We start from the raw sequence: 20,613 nt of genomic DNA on the forward strand, positions 1-20,613 counted from the left end.
GAAGGCCAATGGATCATGGATGAAGGGAATGAGCAACGTGTTGATGTCGATCTCGTTCTTGTCTCGGACTTTTTCCAACTGCCTCAGAACGATGTTGCACCGAGATTGTTGGTGAGGCGTTGCCGAATGACCGTGGACCGTGATCGCCGAGCCGGTCTCCGACTGAAACAGCAGGCGATGTCGGAGAGAAGATCAAACAGCCAACACGGTCTGACTAAACCTCTCGAAATGACTGATTCAGGTCTCGAATGTTCGGTCGGAGTGGGGCCGCACGAGAGTTCGTCAGGAACAAACCTCACTGCTATCGAAGATGCCACTCAGCAGCTCTCCACTTGCCGGCACGAAGCTTCATCCTAAGTTCGTGCGTCAAGGCCCGACGGTTCGGTTTTCCCCAACATTCAGAGTTCGTCCATCCCGTGTCTTTAGGCATCCGCCGTCTCAATCAGACTTCCATCATGACAGGCCATATGATAACGTTATTCTAGAAGATTTGGAAGGACAAAGATGCAAATGACAGCTTACGTAGCGGCGGCTTGGCAATATTCAAAAGTTTGATGTTTGGAGGTATTACGGGAAGGAACGGTAACGAGAAATGGGTTCACGAATCAACAATCTTCATTTTGGCTTGGACGACAGGGGACGTCATCCGACTCGGAACGCCCAGAACCGAAATGGCGACATCTTGCTATTGGACCAACGCCTTGCCTTCTCTTCTCAACATGCATGTCACTCACCCCCAGTCTATCCACACGCAAGTCGGACCTCCTCCGCAGCATCGACGTCTAATAGTCACGTCGTTCCCCGCCTGCGAACCATCCCTATTACTCCCCAAACACCACATTCTCTCTTTTGTCCTCGCGTAATACTTCCTTTTGTCAACAGACTTGCCGACAAATATTTAAACAAGAATCATTATCGTCATGGGGTCCGGATGCTGCTCCGGTGGCCCTGCCAAGGATCAGGGGTGCAGCGGTGCTTCCACCGAGGTTCGTCATGGACACGACCACGAACATGACGATGGCCACGATCACGCTCATCAGCCTCAGCCCGTCTGCAACGACGTCGAAGGCTGCGACGGTGCCCAAGACGTGACTTGTCTCGACGAAGACTGCGACGCCGAGACCTACTGCGACGCCGAGGACGACTCTACTTGCCGCTCCGCCAAGCTCGAGTGCTGCACCTCCAAGGAAGAGCACTGCGATGGTATGAATTCTTTATCGCCTTGGTCGTACGCTCGCTTAACACGTTACACAGAAAAGTGTATCATTGCCGCTGCCGCCGTCGAGTGCGAGAAGGCCTGCGACGACGATGACGCCCACGACGGTATGCATTACATCTCATGACTAGTGTTCGTCTCAAGACTGATGTCCTTGTAGCCGCTGCCGACCACAAACACGTCCACGACAAGGACGGCCACCACCAGGCCTCGGCTTGCAGCACTCACATCACCAAGGCTTTCGAGCAGTACAGCGCCTATCTCGAGTCGGCCCGTTGCATCTGTCGCAGCATTCTCGATCGCGGCCTTCCGACCGTTTGCTGCAGTGAGCAGCAAACTGCTACAGTTGCTGCCGCCGCTGCCGCTCCCGTCTCGGCTCCCACTGCCTCGCAGACACGTCGCAACAAGACCGAAGCCCATACGACCGCCCATTCTCATGACCAGCACAAGCATCATCATCACCACGGCATTAAGAGACGCGGCAAGAAGAAGTCTGCGCACGATCATGACATGGACATTAAGCCCGTCCGCGACCACCAGTCCGACTGCTGCAGCGGACACGATGTTCACCTCCCATCGGCTCTCGACTCGGGGAGGCCCCTCCGCACCTTCGATGGTGAGAAGGACGTCGAGAGGGACGCTGGTTTGGAGCAGGTCGCTCTCGTCGTCGATGGCATGGATTGCTCTGGATGCGGCAACAAACTCGAGCGTGCCCTCAAGGCTAACCCCGGCGTCTCTGGCGTCCGCGTCAACTTCGTCATGGGCAATGCCGAGTTCAGCTTCGACAGCACCACGGGCAAAGTTGAGGATGTTATTCGAAATGCAGAGCGAGCCTCTGGCCTGCACTGCACCCGAATGTCCAGCGACGACCAGACGCTCGACGTCCTTGTTTCGGGTGCGGCCGCGAAGGCAGTGGCCGACTTGGCGATCATTGGCGTTAGCGATGTCGACGTTGTTGACTCGAAGATGGTCAGGGTTACCTACGATCCCACCGTCATTGGCGCGCGAACCCTTCTCGAACGAATCGGTTCTCTCTCGTCTGGGTTGGCACCTCCGCGTGACGACCCTGCGGTTGCCAGCGGAAGAAAGAGGATGTATGATCAGTTGACCAAGACTGTGATTGCCGCAGTCTTCACTGTACCTGTTGTTGTTCTCGCATGGGGCGTCGATCTCGTCACTCCTCAGACGCGCTCCATCGTCTCGATTGTACTTGCGACGTTTGTTCAACTCGTTGCTGTACCGGAGTTCTACAAGCCGGCCATTTCAGCTCTGATCTACAGTCATGCCATCGAGATGGACATGTTGGTGGTCATCAGCATCACTGCCGCCTATGTCTACTCCGTCGTGGCCTTTGGTCTACGCCAAGCTGACAAGAGCCCGGAGGGCCAGCAAGGAGAATTCAAAGAGTTCTTCGAGACCAGCACTCTTCTCGTCACTCTGGTCTTGCTGGGTCGCTTTGTTGCAGCCTTTGCCCGCATTCGAGCTGTGGCTGCCGTCTCGCTGAGATCTCTGCAAGCCTCCACCGCTGTCATTGTTGAGGGCGGGAGAGATGTGGAGATTGACGCTCGACTTCTTCAATACGGCGACAAATTCAAAGTTCTTCCGCACTCCACGGTGCCTACTGATGGTCTGGTGATCAGCGGCTCCAGCGAGGTGGACGAGTCTATGTTGACCGGCGAAAGCGTTCCGGTTTTCAAGAAGCAGCGCGACAATGTCATTGCTGGTACAGTCAACGGATCCGGCACGCTCACAGCGCAGCTTACGCGTTTGCCTGGCAAGAACACCGTTACTGATATTGCCGAGCTTGTTGAGGACGCGGCCAACTCCAAGCCCAAGATTCAGGACATTGCCGATCGTGTGGCTAGCTGGTTCGTGCCTGTCGTCGCAACCATTGCTGTCGTCGTCGTCATTGTCTGGCTTGTTGTTGGCTTGCGAGATGATTCTATCTCAGACCGGAAAGCCATATCCAACGCTGTCACTTATACCGTCGCTGTCTTGGCTGTGTCTTGCCCCTGCGCTCTCGGTCTCGCCGTTCCGATGGTCCTGGTAGTTGCAGGCGGTATTGCGGCTAAAGGGGGTGTCGTCATCAAATCCGCGGAATGCACTGAACGAGCTCGCAAAGTGACCGACGTTGTTTTTGACAAGACCGGCACCATCACCGAGGGTGACCTGGATGTCCTCGAGGAAGAGTATCTCATCGCCGATCATGACCAAGCTCGCGCCATAACCAAAGCTCTTGTCGCTGGTAACAAGCACCCTGTCTCCGCGGCCATCGCCAAACATCTCTCTCAACGCGCAACGCCTGACATCAAGCTCACTGAACCGCGCGTCATTCCCGGAGCTGGTGTGGAAGCCACTGTTGATGGTCATGCCATTTGCGCCGGAAACCCTGCCTGGACCAATGTCGATTCTTTGCCTGCCGTTACCCGTCTTCAGGACGCCGGCATGACTCTTCTTGTTGTCACCAGAAACTCTGCACCCATCGCTATCTTCGGTCTGCGTACTCGCCTTCGCTCCGAAGCGGTCAAGGTTATCAAGCAACTCAACAACCGCGGTATCGCTGTTCATCTCGTTTCTGGTGATCAGAAGCGCGCTGTAGAGTCGGTTGCGGCGCAGGTCGGCATCCCCAACGTCGCTTCTCAACGAACGCCGGCTCAGAAACGCGAGCATGTGGCTTCGCTCATGTCGGAGGGAAAGTTCGTCATGTTTGTCGGCGACGGTACCAACGACGCGGTGGCTGTCACCCAGGCGGATGTCGGAGTTCAGTTGGGCAGCGCTGCGTCGGCGAGCGACGTCACGCGTGGAGCCGCAGACGTGGTCCTTCTCGCAGGTTTGGAGGGTATCCCCTTCTTGCTTGACGTGAGCGGCGCCAGTTTCAGACGCATGGTGTTCAACTTTGTCTGGTCGGCCATCTACAACGTCCTCGCCATCCTTCTGGCATCTGGAGCCCTCTCGCAGCTTGAAGTTGCCGGAAGACCTGTCTCGATTCCTCCCGAGTACGCCGGCCTAGGTGAGATTGTCAGCGTCTTGCCCGTGATCGCGGCCGCCATGACGATGATGAACAAGAAGATCCGAACCGAGGCCTAGATAGGCAGGTGTTGCGCGGTGGCCTAGCTGGCACGTTCAACACCTGCGGGCTGAGGCGGTAGGATTTCCTTTTTTTCGTCATTGCCGGTCGATGACGGCTGTAATCGGTAAAAACGGAGGGGTTCAACACCAAGTCAAGGGCTCGATATCTGCTGAATTGTTTGGTTTTCATTCGCTTCGCCTCGTGGCTTGCTACAGCGTGAACTGGTCTCGGCAGAGTTCATGTAAGTGTAAGCCTGCAACATCACCTCACTCGACGTGAATTATACTACACAGTGACCCGGAGGTCGTTTCTTAGAATATAGCTAGGAATAATGGCTTTCGGGTAGAACTTATCAATACAAGACTGCAATTGCAAGTCAATCTCTGCTTTCCATGCTCTGTGATTGTATGTTACTATTCAAGTTCTTGCGGTCGCTCCCACTCATTATCCATGTACGTCAGAAGTCGACGCTGAAATGATCTGATAACGCAGTCGACGATAATAACGCCGCATCAGTTTCCACGTATCCGTATCTGTAGATGCTCTTCCGGTGATCATCCCCCCACCATGTTGCGAAGCTTCAGCCCCTCCCTCCGTCGACCTCAAACATCCCCACTACTCACACTTGGTCCGATTACCATACCAGCCAGCGTTGACAGGTGAGCCTTCGATATCGCCTGCAGAGAGAGTCCTCTGCATCCGCAACGTTCTATCTACCACTCTTCGCCTTCATGAGGTACAATAACAATAATCAAAAAAAGAAAGAAGAAAAAAAAAAGGGAGTCGAATGGCAAAAAGGCACAATCGAACCTTTGAGCTCCCAACAAAGCAGGGCAAACATGTCCGGATCAGGCAGCGAGTTCGGAGAACCGGCCTAACCATCTAGGCCACTTTGCCCCGCCCGTTGGTGATGATGGAAGAGCGCAAGAGTTTACAAGAGGGAAGGCAGGTAGGCGGGCGGATGAGAGTTTGCTTGAAGTTGAGAATGGTCCGGTATTTTAGGCAGCAACCTGAACTCACCGGAACAGACGGATCGCTATAACTGGAACTTGAGAGATGAATTTGTCTTGAATGTCTGATTTCGGATGGAGATAGATATCAGGCTCATGGAAGGGGTTATTCCTCGCGTTCTTGATTTTCGTCGATGGGAGGCAACAACATCCGAACGTCGAAGGGTCTCATTCTGTTAGAGATACCTATACAGTCTTCTCATCATATGAATCAAGGAAGAGACGTAGTTTTGAACCTGCATGTTCGGTGGCGTCACGTCTCGTCTATCCACCAACCTACACCGGCAAGGAATCCACGCTGCATGTCTTCATTACGCCTCAACCTCGAGAATGAAAGATGAGAACACCCGAAGAAGGAAGGGGAAGCAAAGAATACGATATACTATAAAGCCCACTCTGCATGGCCCGAAGTTTTCCAAGGGGAACTCACCATGCGAAAGACTTCGAATACCGAAAAATAAACATATGGAAGAAAATCACCCATTATCAACCACCGAACTTTTACGACATGTAGTGAGTGTGAGAGTGAGAGCGCCCTGGACCAGCCTTGCCCTGTTACATGCGCTCTGTAGTCTTGCGACGATGTCGCGGATTCTCAAGGGCTTCACTATGCTTAGAACTGGCAAGGCACGTCGTCTAGCCCTTGATACCGGGGCGCCTTGGGAGAGGAGCGCGTCGCGTCGAACCACACAGATACTCTTTAATGAATTGCATCACTGGCCATGGGGGCATTCCAGGGAGGTTCAGACGGTGGGACTGGCAATTCAGCACGGCACACAACGTAAGGAGTTTTTTCAGTTCAGCTTGGAAGTCATGGTGCCTTTGAAGGCGGTTCTCGATAACGAACGGGCTAGCTACTACGCCGAATGCATTCATTTGCGAGTCTCCATGCGACCAGACGTGTTGATGACACTAGGAGCATTTCTTGTTAGGGACATTCTCTTCGCTCAAGCATTTGTGGTTTGTTCCAAGATACGGCGGTCGCAAAATCAATTCTCCTCTGGCTGCGCAGAAAGTTGTCGATCTACTCCAGTGGTAGCAGCGCAGCCCTCGGCAGGGACAGTCTATCTGCTGTGGAAGGTGATTCGACATCCGGACACCGAGAGTCGAAAGATACGGCATAGGGGGCGCACCACTGTGATGATCGCTGATGTGGGTCAGAGGGCAATGAATTTCTGCCAAGTTACGACCTTGGGCTCTAGGGGAATCATCTTGAGAGATGTCTCTGCTGTCTCTCTCTATCGATCTGGTCGTCGTCGTCGTCCTCGTTATCATGAAGATGTTCCCTTGTTGTTGTTGAATCAGTCACTACATTTGTCATCGACATCGTGTCTTCTGCTTACCAGCTATTCATGTTGTCTGTCCCTTGGCTTGCTTCCGCTTGATGTAGCACAAAATTTCGGCGCTTCTTGATGAGATGTGAATGTCAGGGGAAGACAACCGATGAGAGCCGAAGTAATGCATTCCAATCGTGGGAACATGTAGAACGGCGACGAGCATCTGCACCACGCATGGTAGCTGCTGATCATATAGGGTTTGGGCGGCTACGTGTCTCCGAGAAGACCAGGTAACGGCCGATCACCGTTCACATGTCTCAACAAGAGAGCGATTGCGCCCAGGTCAGACCGATCATCGGCACCGTGCAACCAAGGCCGATCAAAGCCGGGGCCACTGCAGAAGCCCCAACGTTGGGAAAGTCAGCGTGGTTACGCAAAACCTCGCTTGGTACGGCTTGTGTTCCTGATCGACTCAAGCGGTGCCAAACATGATCTGCAATTTTTGCTGTGCAGTTCTGAGTCAAGTATCCCGCTTGGCATCGAGATCAACAAGTCAGTCGTCCGAGACAAACTTTTGGATCGGTACTGGTCGAAAGAGGTAAGTAAATTCGCGCCGGACCAAACCGAAATATTAGTAAAAATAAGCCCAATAACTTGCGATCGTAGCCAAGATGAGACGACGTTGAAGGCGGCTCATATGTAGACGTCGAAGCGTGGGGGTTCGCGAGAACGTCAGAGCCCTACAGGATGGCGTGCGCGGGGGTGGTGGAGCACGACTTCAGGAACCATGGCACACACCCTTGTCTTTGGCCGTTGAAGGCCGTCCTAATTGCGAATTAAGCATCGGCATTGGGAATGCCAAATTCGACGGCGCCAAATGGGATTCCAAACCAGAATGCATTTGATTGCCACTGGTTGCGTAGAGGTGGCGACCATTTCGGTTGTCGCGACACGCATGTCGCCTGCTGGGTACGGGCATGCCGATGATTGGCGTACTATGTAGGCGATCACCGTTGAAGCGCAAGAACCACAAAACGGCGCAATTAGTGCCCAAAGTCAAAAATAAACAAGTTCGGTGGCTGTTTATCGAATAGCCGCCATCTCGAGTCTTTGTTGACTAGCATCAGTGCCGTGATCTACCATTGTAGACTTGTACACGTGCGAGAGGAAACAAAGTCAAAGAGTGTCGTTGGCGGCTGAGTACCACCCACCCCACTCGCCACGGGCTTCACACCCTCCAGGATCCCAAACGGGAACTAGCGCAAGTTCCCATAAAGAACCCTGTCATGGGGTCAACCGGAACATGATGCCTGCAGATGGGGGATGCGGGGCGTCGAGAAACAAATTCAACGTCGACGAAAGAGGGGTGTTTTGACGGCATTCGATTCTGAAGAGATGGTTTGAAGCTGAAAGGAGGAACGCGCAATCGCCGTAAGCCGTCCATCATGGTGTGAGGGCAATTGGTGGGAGGGAGGACAGGCTGGCCAAAAAGTCGGTGGAGTTGGATGGTCGGCCCAGTTGCTCGTGTTGGGAAAAAAGGATGGAGGTTCGGCGACGGGAGTGTGTTACCGAGGAGAAGAAAGAGGATAAGCGGTAGATGCAATTAAGCGGGTTATCCGAGATTCTCTGGCTCTGGCTCTGGCTCCAGCTCTAGCGGCGCCGCATGTGGGCGCATGTAGCGGTGGGTACGGTACGGGCTGCGGGCGGCGCTAGCGAGGTGCTGGTGGTGCGTGTCAGTCGACCAAGAGGGAGGGCGAAAAGCATAATTTCATGCCGGTCTAACGAGATAGTTGAGATGAGGAGATGCCCAGTGAGATAAGGCCCGAGGTGCGGCGGTGCTGCCGTGCGTTGAATGCGAGCGTTATCTCGCAGATGGACTAGGTATTCGTAGACGACGATGAGATTCGTACAAAAGGCCCAAAGTACTGATTCAAGGTGGGCTGCCGACAGACCACCCACGAATGGAAATGAGACGACATGCGCTGCGTGTTCGGCTCATCTCACTCTTGCTGCAGCATGGCCGGATGCAGGATACACTGCAGCCGTTGTTGGCGTTGATGATTGAGGTGTCCCGGGAAATTTGATGAGCCAGGCGCGTGTTGCAGCCATGCGTGGTGACCACCTCCTCAGAGCCAGAGTGACGAGATGGTGATGCAGGGCGAAGCAGAACGTCTGAGGATGCGTGTTGCTTGCGCCTGTCAACAACAGAACAGATGCGACGACCAGGACTGGGTCTGACCGAGGTCGGCGTGGTGCTGGGGTCGGCTGGAGGGTAGAGGCCTGCAAAGTGGATAGCCGGGCTTGTCCACAGTCTTTGCAGGCCCCGATCCTTGTCCCGGTCCTGGTGCCAATGCTGGGATGACTGCCGCTTGTCTTGCCCACTGTTGCACTCGTCGCGAACTGGGGCTTGTTGCTCTCTAGACTCTAGTCTCCGTCTTTTCGAGCCAGGCCCGGAGGCTAGCTGATACTGGATTCGAGATCTCCTACGCTTTGCACCGATCGCCTCACCCGTCGTCCATTCGCAGCGAGTGACCTGAACCATGGTTTGGTTCCACAACATCGTCATGCCTTTGACCCTCGTCTTCACCGCATCTTGGTGGTGGTGGTGATGTTCCAAGGCAGGGTGGCTGTCCGAGGCTGGCTGTTCTTGAAACAGGAAATTGGAGGCATGCGAAGGACTGCTAGTCGTCGTCTTCGCGGTCGCATTCGACCGACAGAGAAAAAATGACAGCGGGCAGTCAGCAGCGTTTTGGTTTCTTGAATTGTGACGAAAATGGGAACAGCCGTTGTCAGGCGACTACCGCAGTAAGGTAGAAAGCAGTTCCCCTCCATCAAGTGGATTTGCGACAATGGTTTGGCGTCGTCTGAAGTGTGCACCTGGTGCGTCGCAGTAGCGCATACGAATAGGGAAAAAAAACGGATGGTGATCGAAAGTGAGAGAAGTGGTCTCTGGACGTGGAGTGTTTTGGCGGTGGCGGAGAAGAAACCGACTTGAAGGCGAGTCGAGGAGGAGTTGTGTGCGTTGTCCAATGAAAAGGGCCAATGACTAACGAAACTCGGATACAAGGATGCGGCGCACGCTAAGTGCTAAGTGCCTTAGGCGAAATGGAAAACCGAAAACTGGGGCAGCAGCACAGTGCAAGCAGCACTCAACGGCATGGGCCAATCAACCGTCTCAAGTGCTGTGAAGGCCCGGAGGCGCCAGCCAATAGCACCCCGGGCCATGGCAGAATTGGGCCATTGAACTGGGGAAAACAGCAGGGCGGGCCAGCGTAAGCAATTTCGCAGTCAACCGAGCCGCCAGAGACAGACGAGAAGAGACCGTCTGGACCAGTCCAAAACTGATGATCCGTGGAGCCTCGTCTTCTCTTCTCAGTCTATGTCCACCGTGTTATGCAGCATCTTGGTTTTGAGCTCGTAACCCTTGAGGGTGAGATCGTGACACCCGGGCAGTCACGCCAACGGTCCAACAGGGTAGACAAGACGTGGACCAGGGCCGGCAGTGGCAGTGGCAGTCGCTGTCGCGTGGAACAATCGGCATTGATCCGCTGTGGTGAATTGGTGACATTGGCGATCCATGACTGCGGAAGGCGAGGCAGGAGGCAAGTGGATGACTCGACAGATGGTGAAGACGAGTTGAGAGGTGAGTTGGCTGGGATCGCCTGCACCAACACCAACGCCAGAACCAGAGCCAGAGCCAGAGCCAGAGCCAGCACCAGCGCCGGTTTTCGGTGAGAATGAATTGCCTCTTCGAGTTCGAGAGGGGCAGCTGCCAGAAACAACTCATCGTCCAATGTCAAAGGGGCGGAGAATTATCGCCAACCACTCAGTCAGTGGTGGCCGGCATTGGCGTGTTTAGTGTGTTGACAGGCCGTTGAGTTTCGAAGATCCCAGGACAGATGTGCGTGTGATGTGGTCAGCGGGCGAGAGGCGAGGAGGAAAGAAGGGGAGATGAAAAATAGGAGACAGAGCCGTCTCAAGTGTGCCGCGTTAGTCTGCGGTAGTGGTGCCCGTGGTGAGCATCCGCAGTTCGCCCTACTTCGTCCGAGGAACCGACAGCCGGCGTCGGCATCCTTGCTTGACGACGAACACTGCCTTCCATTTTTCGCAAGAGAAGAGAGAGAGGAAGAAAAAAGTCCACCACACACCATCACACACCACCACCCTTTTTTTTTTTTTTTGCGCGCACACACGACAGTCAGTGGAAGCTACTGCATGAGGAACTAGCGCAACTTGCAAGCGGATATTCCTTCCAGGCCCGTGCGGCAGAATTGACGCTAAGAAACTAGCGCAAGATCCATCCCCCGTCACCCGCATACCCACTACCCACTTGATACCTATCCACATGCAAATATCCCAGGCCGAATCCGCTCTTTCACCCCGCATATCTGCATACCTAACCCTGTCCACACGCTGCCGCTATGCAGTTAGAATGTCTGAGCTCTCGGAACCCGCAGATGCCTGTCCTGTGCCTGTGCATGCCCTGCTTCTTGCTGCTCCGTGCATCTTGCAGGCCTGCAGGCTGCAGCAGGTTCAACCGGGCCTAGACAGCTGTGGCCACTTTTCAAGTCTCCAGCAAAAGGCGAATGCTGCTGCAGCCAGGCCATAACCTTGCTTGCTAGCCGTCGGTCTGGAAACCGCGCCTTCACTCATTGAGTGATGGAAGCACCGTCCTTCAACGCCCCACCTACCCGCTGCAGCACTGTGTGCTGTTGTTGGCGTCGAGGACGGTGTAAGTCACCCGGCTGGCTCAGTCGTATCAAAAAAAAAAAAAATTCCACGCTCCTGCTCCTCCTCCTCCTCCTCCTCCACCACCACCGCCCGTCGCCCGTCATCTGCATTCCTCCCACCAAGAAACAAGACACCCGCTTCACACTTACCACGCACCCTCCGGCACTGCTTCCCGCTTTCATCCGCCATCCTTCTTTACTTCTAGCTCCGTCCGACACCCCGGCTCTCTGCAAGCGCTTTTATCACGCCCCGAAAAGCCGTTATCGTTCTCGGACGGGATCCACGTTCCAGGAATCAATATTTACCTCCCTCCCCTTCCTGCTCCCGCTCTTTGCTACATTCCTCCCCTCTTCTCTTCCATCATCGACATCTGAGAACGGACGACGCCTCTTCAACTGTGTCTCTCTGCCGTATAATACTCTCCCGCCGCCGGACCAGGAGATCAGGAACGTGTAGAACGAAGACCCTACACGCATCTCGACAACTCATTCTTCTTGTTCCTACGTTCCAGTAGTTTCCAGTCGAGTGTTCTGTCGCTTCGTAAGACTTGAATCAAGTCGAGAGACAATGGCCCTAACCAACCAGAAAAGCCCTCGCAACCCTGACGACTTCCCCGCCGCACAGCTCTTCCTCCTTGGTAAGTCTCACATTCCCGCTGTTGATGTTGTTTGGTCGTGTCTCGCCTTACAACCACGCGCTTCACTCCCGCGTGCCAGCTGTTCACCCTTGCTAACACTACATTCTCAGCCATCGTCCGTCTTGCCGAGCCCATTGCCCTCACATCCATCTTTCCCTATGCTTGGGCACTCGTTAAGAGATTCGAGATTGGCAATGCTGAAGATGCATCCTTCTACGCCGGCCTCCTCATCTCCTCCTTCTCCCTCGCGGAGGCCCTGATGGGCATGTACTGGGGTGGTCTGTCTGATCGTATCGGACGCAAGCCCGTACTGCTCTTGGGATGCATCGGCACCATGTTCAGCATGGTCATGGTCGGTTTCGCCTCCAACATTTGGATCGCCTTGATCGGCAGAGCCATTGGCGGTCTCCTCAACGGCAACATCGGTGTTATTCAGACCATGGTCGGCGAGTTGGTTACCAAGCCAGAACATGAGCGTAAGATGAACCTCCCAGCATCCTCACTTATACAACTTGCTAAATAAATGCAGCTCGCGCTTTCTCGGTCATGCCGTTTGTGTGGTCTATCGGTACAATCATTGGTCCCTTTATTGGAGGTACCTTTGCCAACCCCCACGATGCCTTCCCCAACGTCTTCCCTGTTGATGGATTGTTCTACCGATACCCCTACCTGCTTCCCAACCTCGTCTGCGCCGCCCTGCTCTTTGTCAGCATCATCCTCGGTTACTTCCTTCTGGAAGAGACTCACCCCGATATGCAGCCCCGCGTTTCCCTCCCAGATGAGACCTTTGCGTCGGAAGAGACTCCCTTGTTGGAGACGATGGATGCTATGAAGCGACCGGCTGTTGACATGAGAGACGAGAACTACGGCACCCTCCGAGGCCGCGATGTCCAGAACGCCACCAAGAAGTTCGAGCCTTACAACATCTACACCAAGCCCATCATCTCGCTCATTGCCGCCCTCTGCATCTTCACCTACCACTCGATGACCTACGACCACCTTCTTCCCATCTTCTTCGAAGACGACCGCGCCTCGTCCGATCCCATGTCCATCCTCACCTCCTCCTCCAGCCCGTTCTACACGCCCGGTGGCTTGGGCCTGTCCCTCCGTGCCGTGGGCATGATCATGGCCGTCAACGGTGTCATCGCCTTGTTCGTCCAGGCCGTCATCTTCCCCTTCGCCGCTGAGAAGCTTGGTGTCTACCGCCTGTTCATCATCGTCACCGTTCTGCACCCGATTGCCTACGTCATGGTCCCGAACCTGCTGTTCCTTCCCGACTCGATGCTCTACGCCGGCATCTACGTCTGCCTGGCTGTCCGAAACGTCCTCTCCATCATCCTCTACCCTCTCCTTCTGATCTTGATCAAGGAGGCCACCCCGGACCCCAAGGCTCTCGGCAAGGTCAACGGCCTGGCAGCAAGCGCCGCTGCCGGCTTCCGCATGATCGCCCCGCCCGTTGCCGGATGGCTGTACACGGCGGGAAGCAAGGTCGACTGCACTGCATTGGCGTGGTATGGCAGCGCTGTGGTTGCCGTCTTCGGCGCGATCCAGTGCTTCTCCGTGAAGCGCGAGCGCAAGGACGAGCTGTTTGAGGAGGAGGCCCAACCCATTCTGCACAAGAAGGAGTCCCGCGTGTCAGTCACTGAGGTGTTTTCGGACGACGAGTGAACGTGTCATGAATGAGTGGCCATGAGATGCACGAGGAAATTCGATGCCCGCGGAAGAGGGCTACGGGGTCGATTGAGATTTCAAAAAAAGACTTTCACGACTGGATCCGACGAAAAATAGCGACGGGGATAGATGGGGAGTTTGTTTGCTTCAGCGCGGAAAACATGAACGGCGTCAAGGGATTTGTTTCTGGAGTTTTGGAAAATTTGGAGTTCAAATGGGTCGCTTCTTCGTATAGACAAAGATATCCGAAGCAGGCAAGGTTGGTTAGGAAGGAGTTCCGGATTGGCATTGCTTAGGCGCTGGGAATAGTCAGTTTCATGGCGTATGCGCTCTAATAGAACTGACTTGTTTGAATCATTGGCAACATGACGAACTGAGTGAGATCAAACTTGCAATCCGATAGTACATGCTAAGTTCAACTTAATTTCATGTGTTCATCGGATGATGGGAAACTAAAAAATCGGACTAATGATGATCGGATTCGAGTTGAACTTCGATGAGGTTCTGAGCTTCTCCATCAAACTCCAGAAATTGGGGGGGTTTCGCGCATTGCGCACCAATGAGAATCGCCACAGCCAAACTCACTCATACCCCTCCAAAATTTTCACTCTCACGGTAAGAGTCACCACTCACAACCACATCACACCGATCAAGTGAGAGACTGCATCACTCAAATTAGCACACGGCGAAAGCAGAAAATACAAAATCAACTCATTTTCACGTCAATCAACTGAAAAGGAGGGGAGAGAGAAGGAAAAAATAGGAAAGAGACGTCACTACCCCACATCCCCGGCCAACCGCCAAAAAAAACAACCCCTCCAACAAACCACACATCCAAAAATCCGCCCAAAAATGGTCCAAATCGAAGAACTCACGGACCAAATGGCCGACGCCTTCATCGCCGAAGAGGCGCGCAGGAAACAGGAAGCCGCAGCCGCCGCGGCCTCCGTCCCCGGCGCGGACCGCGGCGCCGCCCTACCCCCCGGCCACGCCCTCCACTCGGGCAAGACCGCCGACGAGATCTTCGCGGACCTGAACAAGTCGCCGCTCTTCATGACGGAGCTCGAAGAGAACGACGACCTCGCGGCGCTGCAGGCCCTCGCGTACGAGGGCACGCCGCGCGAGAACGGCGAGGACTTCAAGGAGCGCGGGAACGAGTGCTTCAAGGTCAAGCAGTTCGCCGACGCCAAGGAGTTCTACACCAAGGGCATCGAGATCCTCGCCGCGCAGGAGAGGACCAGGCAGAGGGGGGAGAAGACGTTCCACACGGAGAAGGCGAAGAGCGGGGAGGGCGAGGACGCCGAGGAGAGGGAGGTCGAGGTCGAGGACGACGAGGAGGAGGTCGCGGCGCAGAGGGCGCTGCTGGAGAGCCTGTACGTCAACCGCGCCGCGTGCCAGCTCGAGCTGCGGAACAACCGGTCCTGCTGGACGGACTGCGGGCTCGCGCTGCGGCTGAACCCGGGCAACGTCAAGGCGTACTACCGCTCGTCGCGGGCGCTGCTGCGGGCGGGCCGGATCGCGGAGGCGGACGACGCGTGCGCGCGGGGGCTGGCGCTCGACCCGGAGAACAACGCCCTCAGGGCCGTGGCGCGGGACATCGTGAAGGCGGCGGAGGCGGCGGACGCGAAGGCGAAGCGGGAGGCGGAGCGGGTGGCGGGGGAGAAGAGGCGCGCGGCGCTGTTGAAGGCGGCGCTGGCGGCGCGGACGATCCGCACGCGGGAGACGGCGCAGCCGCCCGAGATGGAGGACGCGCGGATGAAGCTCGTCCCGGACGAGGACGACCCGGCGAGCAGTCTGAGTTTCCCGGCCGTGTTCCTGTACCCGGTGCACCTGGAGTCGGACTTCATCAAGGCGTTCAGCGAGAGGGAGTGCCTGGCGGACCACCTCTCGTACATCCTGCCGACGCCGTGGGACCGGGAGGGGGAGTACACGGTCGACGGGGTGGAGTGTTACATGGAGACGGTGAAGGGCGGGCTGGTCAAGGTCGGGAAGAAGGCGGTGTTGTTGAAGGTGCTGAGCGGGGGCAACGTGGAGGTTGTGGATGGGATTGTAAGGGTTTACGTCGTGCCGTCGGGGAAGGCGAAGAAGTGGATTGAGGAGTTTAAGGTGAAGAAGGCTGCGGAGAAGAAGTGAAAGCCAAGATGATGTGCTTGGGTTGTTTATGAGGTTCTGGACGGTTGGTATGGGGTGGTTTTAGGTCATGACTGGTATGATATTCAAGAGACAGAGAGAAAGACATGGCGTTGGGAATTTTGGTAAATTAGATAAAACTTTTCTCGTCCTTGAAAGAATCATCGACACTGCGCCGCCCAACCCGAACCGGAGAACGTTTTTTGATAAATCATCATGAGACCTGAGTCGTTCCTAGTCTAACACCCCTTTTCCGAAGTCCTCCCACCCATCCATCCCAAAGAGAGTAAAACATGACATTTGCGCGAGCGAGGCTGGGAATCTAGGGTTTTACGTTTGCACATCATATCCATCTGTTTGCTTCCACCCATCCACCTTACGCCGACGTGGCCCTCCGCCGCTTGGCGCGGTGCGCGTCCGGGCTGTCCAGGTCGCTGAGGTACCCGGGCTCCTTCCGGCCCGCGGTGGTGCGGAGCGTCATGAGGCCGAGGGCGGCGTTCTGCTCTGCCAGTTCAACGTCCGACTCGTCGTCCCTCCGTTGCTCCGAGACGAAGCTCAAGGCCGGGCTGCTGTTGTTGGTGGTTGTGGCGGTGCTGCTCTCTACTCCGCTCTCGCTGTCATCATGATCGATGGGCCGTTTGTTCCAAAGGGGACGAGGCGTACTGGCGGTGTGGTGTCTGTTCAGCGGGGTGAAGCGCGGGACCGCACTGAGGTATGGATGGGGCGAGCGGTAGCTCTCGTCGACGAGGCGGTAAGGCTCGGGGCGGTTCGCGGGGGTCCAGCCCGAGCCGGACGTGGGCGGTTGCGGGTGGCGATGGGGCGGCGGCGGCGGAGGCCCCGAGTGGTAGCCGTAGGTGTAGCTAATACTATCTGAGCCGGTGCTCGAGGCGGAGTCCGGACAGGAGCGGTGGCCCTCTCCTTCGGTGTCGCTGTAGGGACTCATCAGACGCGTGTTGAGGCGTAACCGTCTGTCGTCCCGGAGAGAACGCATCGGTCGGTGGTCGATGCTCGGGAGGGGGTTGTGGGCGGCGGAAGGGAACCCGTGGTGCTGCTGGACCTTGCGGGAGAGGTCGGCTTCTCTGATGGCGTCCTCGACGATGCGGGGGTCGATGACCATGCGTTGGTAGTCGGGGGATCCGGGCGGGATACACATGGACGGAAAGGAGGGTCCGAATATCGGGATCAGTGCTCCCGCGATGTTGTAGCAGAAAGTTGCGCAGACTGCCTTGGCACACTCATACGGCATCCAGTAGCCTGCCGGTGTCAGTTTGTTGACAAGAACACGCAGGATTTCACTGAACTCACCTTGAGCAGCGATGGCACCACCGGTGATGCTGTGGGTGATGTCCTTGAGGCCCGGGTTAAGGCCGAGCATCTTTGCTGGTACGGTCTGCAACTCATCAGTTCTGAACGACAAACCGTCGGTTCTGGAAGGCTCACCTTTGAATACTTGCAACATTTGAAGAAGGGAGTCATACGGACAAGCCCAACATTATAGTCCCACATGACGGTGAAATCGGTTTCCTCTCCAGGGACCTTGAACTCGTACTTGAAAACTAGACAACCCCGTCAGCAAAGGGCAGCCTTCGACACCGAGAGTCACATACCTTCGAAGCTCTCACGACCCGTCTTCTCGAAAAAGTCCTTCTTGCCGCTGTTGTATGGGATATGGGCGCAGGACTCCTGGATCCGGCCAAAGGGGGTGACACGAAAACGAAGCACCTCCCTTCGGCTCAGCTCGTCGACGTTCTCGAAGGGGAAGTACTTGATGACGCCTCGCGGTTTGTACTTTGACATCGGGGCCGGCTGTTCCTTGGACATCTTGAGCTTGGGGATGACTGGACGGTCCAAGTAAGGTGACGAGGCCGTTTCCGCGTAGCAGCTTCCCGGCGAGGACATGGCAGGACTTGGGAGGAACCGAGGAGCAGGAAGCGGCCCCGGGGGCGACGGGTTAAGAAGAGAAGATACTGAAAGCATCTTGCCGGCTCGTTTGTAGTAGGGGCGGGCGAAGGATGTCTTGGAAGCGGTGTAATCCTGCGATATGCGGGAACTGGTTCTGATGAACCGGCGCAGGCGGGACTTGTTCCCTAAAAGGAGAGTGGGAAAGATGGGAGACTTAAGACAAGTCCTGCAGGAATACAGAGAGAGACCCCGTCTGGGTAGAAAGGCGGATGGAGACGACCGGGCTTTCCCCTTTGGCAATCGACAAACACCTTACGTCTTCGCTCCTCCGGGGGTTGGCGCCTCACCGTCCACGGGGTGTGCAGCAATGGCTGGCAAGGCAAAAAAGTTTTCCAGGACAAGGGGCCCGAGATTGTCGTCTTTCTTGGGAGACACCAAGAATTCTGCAACGGAGCTTGCAGTCCCAGTACGGGGCTCGGGGAGGGTCTTGCTTGGGGTTTCGGCGCTCTCGGTGCAGATTTCTTTGTTGCGGTGTCTTGGAATCGACCTCTCAGCATTCAGAGCTCCGTTTGTGCCCGTCCACCGCTTTTTCTTTTGCCGTATCGAGGTGAAGCCACGAAGTGAGAGATGAGTGATTGGGTGACGAGGTGAGAATACTTCAGAAATGCCGACTTGAGAGCGGTGTGATATGTTTCTTCCAAGGACTGCTAGGTCGAAGGCTTCAAGTTTGATAGAGTTTGGGTGAGTCTGGAAGTTTTGTGTTTTCTGCCCGCAAGTTATCGGGTGTGTCGTCTCCGTGGTTGAAGACCGGATGTGCCAAACGGCCCCGGCGAAGTTTCCACGCAGCGGTCTCCGCACCTTTGCCGAGAAGAAGGCTGGAAGTGACTGAAGAAGCCAAGCCTTTTTGGAGGGTCGAATGCGGGAGTCAGAGACTGCCACACACCACTCAACACACACATATCACACACACGCCCCATGACCGTCGTAGGCCTGAGATCGAGACTAGACGGGTTTCATCAGATGCCACCAGCTCAGGCGCTGGTCCGAAAGGGGCTTCACAGCAGAACCCCGGGGGCTCATCCGCAGAGGCATCAGAAGTCATTGGACGGGTTTGCCAGCGCAAATACAACTGCGACTCCCGCGCCGCGGCGACCAAACAGGGCAAGTACACCATGTTTGGAGGTGTACGGGAGTGGGCTCTTCAGAGTGGACTCGCGGACGGCTGCATGAAGAGCATTCTGGACCACTGAGCCTGTCAGAATGGTCGACATGGTGGAACAAAGCTGGCCCTTCTGCAACGTTGAAGATCTCAGGGCAACGTCAACTTGACTCGACACACGTGGCTGGTCGTCTGCTCAGAATCTCGTGGGAAAAGAAGGTGCTTTGCTGACGATGTCGAATTTCGGTTTGCCATGGCTGATGCCTTGCCATACCAGTATGCGTTATGAGCCTTGACCCCTTTTTGAGAAAGGCAACAACTCACGCAAAAATGGTGGCTGGTCTTTCGTCAGACCGCCAAAGCCAGGTCACTTTCTTTGTGGCCAGCCTATGTGCATATCCGTAGGCAGACCAATGCCTTTCGTCAGATATTCTATGGCTCTTCGAGAAGTATAGTCGGCTCCTCCGTCCGTATAGCTGTCCTTGGGGGGTGGTTGCAGCTGTCACTAGAAGGTCCTTGTTCCCCCCCACGAGCTTGCAGGTGTACAAGCACAAGAAAAGAAAATGTCCGATGGGAAGCACAAGAAGCCGCCCCATCTGGAAGCACAACCCATGCTCTGGCGTGTACAATCGTGTTGAAGAGGCCAAAGCGTCATGGCTTCCCGGCCGGTTGACTTGTTGGGCATACCAGAAAGAATATGGGGTTCGAGTAATGGGCGGCTTAATTTGAACGACGTTCTGGAACCCGAAATGAGTTGACCGCGGTTCTCGACGTTGTCTGTAGCGTCTCGGCCGAGTTGCTGCAGTGATGCTGGGAATAGCATCAGATCGCCCAAGCATGGTACGTTGGGGAATGGAGACCGGCATTGGTCATGGTCGAGTCAACAACCCCCTTGCCTAGCGCTGCGTTTAATATCTGGCCAGGCATTAGGTTGATGCGGCTTCCCGCGCACCGCTATTTGGCAGCAGAAGTCGATGGTAATATCGCGGTCGCGAAGCTCAGGCCAAGCGCAATTGCAAACGGAAATATGGAAAAATGGGTGGACCGTCAGTTAACGAGATGGCCAAGTCATGTAGCAGGGACAGGGGCGACAGCGTGATCACCGCTCTTCAAGCCCTCGCCTCAACAAGATGAACGGGTACCTGGGCGTTTGTCGAAGATTCTCTCATGATGACAGCTCCAGGGGCAGGCCGAAACCCCCACCAGATCCTGACGAGAGCTCCCGCGTTTGGATGTCAGAGCTTGGCAATCAGCAAGGGTCGTCAGACTCTGTCGTTTCTGAAGCTGAGTGAAGCTCCAAATCGTGAAAGACGAAATCCGGCTCGTCAAAGAATCCGCGAGGAAAAGATGCCATCACGGTTTCAGATGAGCGTAAGCTGTCTCGGTGACACCGCAGAGGGTGACAGGAGAAGAAGTGGCGAGGTCGCCATGCGGCGGTGCGACGCGAAGAAGGGTGCAGTGACGGCTGTACGCATCGACTCCGGGATATTCTGCTCCTTTGCCATGCAGAGGCCGGAAAGCTGGTAGCACACTGCGTGCGTGCGAAGCGTGGTTGTGTAGCTTTGGCGGGCGGATGGGCGGCTTCACATTCTTGCAGCGGCCTAAGACGAGGCCAAGCCGTTGCTCATTTGGTTGTGACGGGGAACTAGGCCGAGCGGGAGGTGTCTCTCTTGGCCCGAAGCCGGACGAACGCCTGGCAAAGTTCCGTCGGGGACGACGATTAACTTGTCGAATATCCCTACTCTCGAGGTCAGCTAGCCGTTTACAAACGTTGATCGCCGAGTAGAAAGAGTCTTTGGAGATATTGGTG

The 20,613-nt window shown here is 55.6% G+C and overlaps 4 protein-coding genes across 4 annotated transcripts; 3 read left to right on the forward strand and 1 right to left on the reverse strand.

Annotated features, from left to right (window-relative positions):
- Nucleotides 1–920: 920 nt before the first annotated feature.
- Nucleotides 921–4,303, forward strand: CkaCkLH20_12214 (cation transport atpase; the record flags this gene model as incomplete). The annotated part of the gene is made up of 3 exons (XM_038894927.1): nt 921–1,203; nt 1,255–1,323; nt 1,377–4,303. 3 exons carry the CDS (start codon nt 921–923, stop codon nt 4,301–4,303), a joined length of 3,279 nt encoding a protein of 1,092 aa, XP_038739828.1.
- Nucleotides 4,304–11,871: 7,568 nt separating this feature from the next.
- CkaCkLH20_12215 (major facilitator superfamily transporter) lies at nt 11,872–13,609 on the forward strand (the record flags this gene model as incomplete). Its single annotated transcript, XM_038894928.1, has 3 exons — nt 11,872–11,941; nt 12,052–12,417; nt 12,471–13,609. The coding sequence occupies 3 exons, from the start codon at nt 11,872–11,874 to the stop codon at nt 13,607–13,609; spliced, it is 1,575 nt and encodes a 524-aa protein (XP_038739829.1).
- Nucleotides 13,610–14,464: 855 nt separating this feature from the next.
- Nucleotides 14,465–15,745, forward strand: CkaCkLH20_12216 (tpr repeat protein; the record flags this gene model as incomplete). Its single annotated transcript, XM_038894929.1, has 1 exon — nt 14,465–15,745. The coding sequence occupies one exon, from the start codon at nt 14,465–14,467 to the stop codon at nt 15,743–15,745; it is 1,281 nt and encodes a 426-aa protein (XP_038739830.1).
- A 373-nt stretch (nt 15,746–16,118) lies between these two features.
- On the reverse strand, nt 16,119–17,719 carry CkaCkLH20_12217 (APSES transcription factor Xbp1; the record flags this gene model as incomplete). The annotated part of the gene is made up of 4 exons (XM_038894930.1): nt 16,119–16,996; nt 17,048–17,132; nt 17,183–17,298; nt 17,350–17,719. The coding sequence occupies 4 exons, from the start codon at nt 17,717–17,719 to the stop codon at nt 16,119–16,121; spliced, it is 1,449 nt and encodes a 482-aa protein (XP_038739831.1).
- Nucleotides 17,720–20,613: the final 2,894 nt, after the last annotated feature.

This window comes from Colletotrichum karsti (assembly GCF_011947395.1).
Source record: "Colletotrichum karsti strain CkLH20 chromosome Unknown Scaffold55, whole genome shotgun sequence".
Classification (NCBI taxonomy): domain Eukaryota; kingdom Fungi; phylum Ascomycota; class Sordariomycetes; order Glomerellales; family Glomerellaceae; genus Colletotrichum; species Colletotrichum karsti.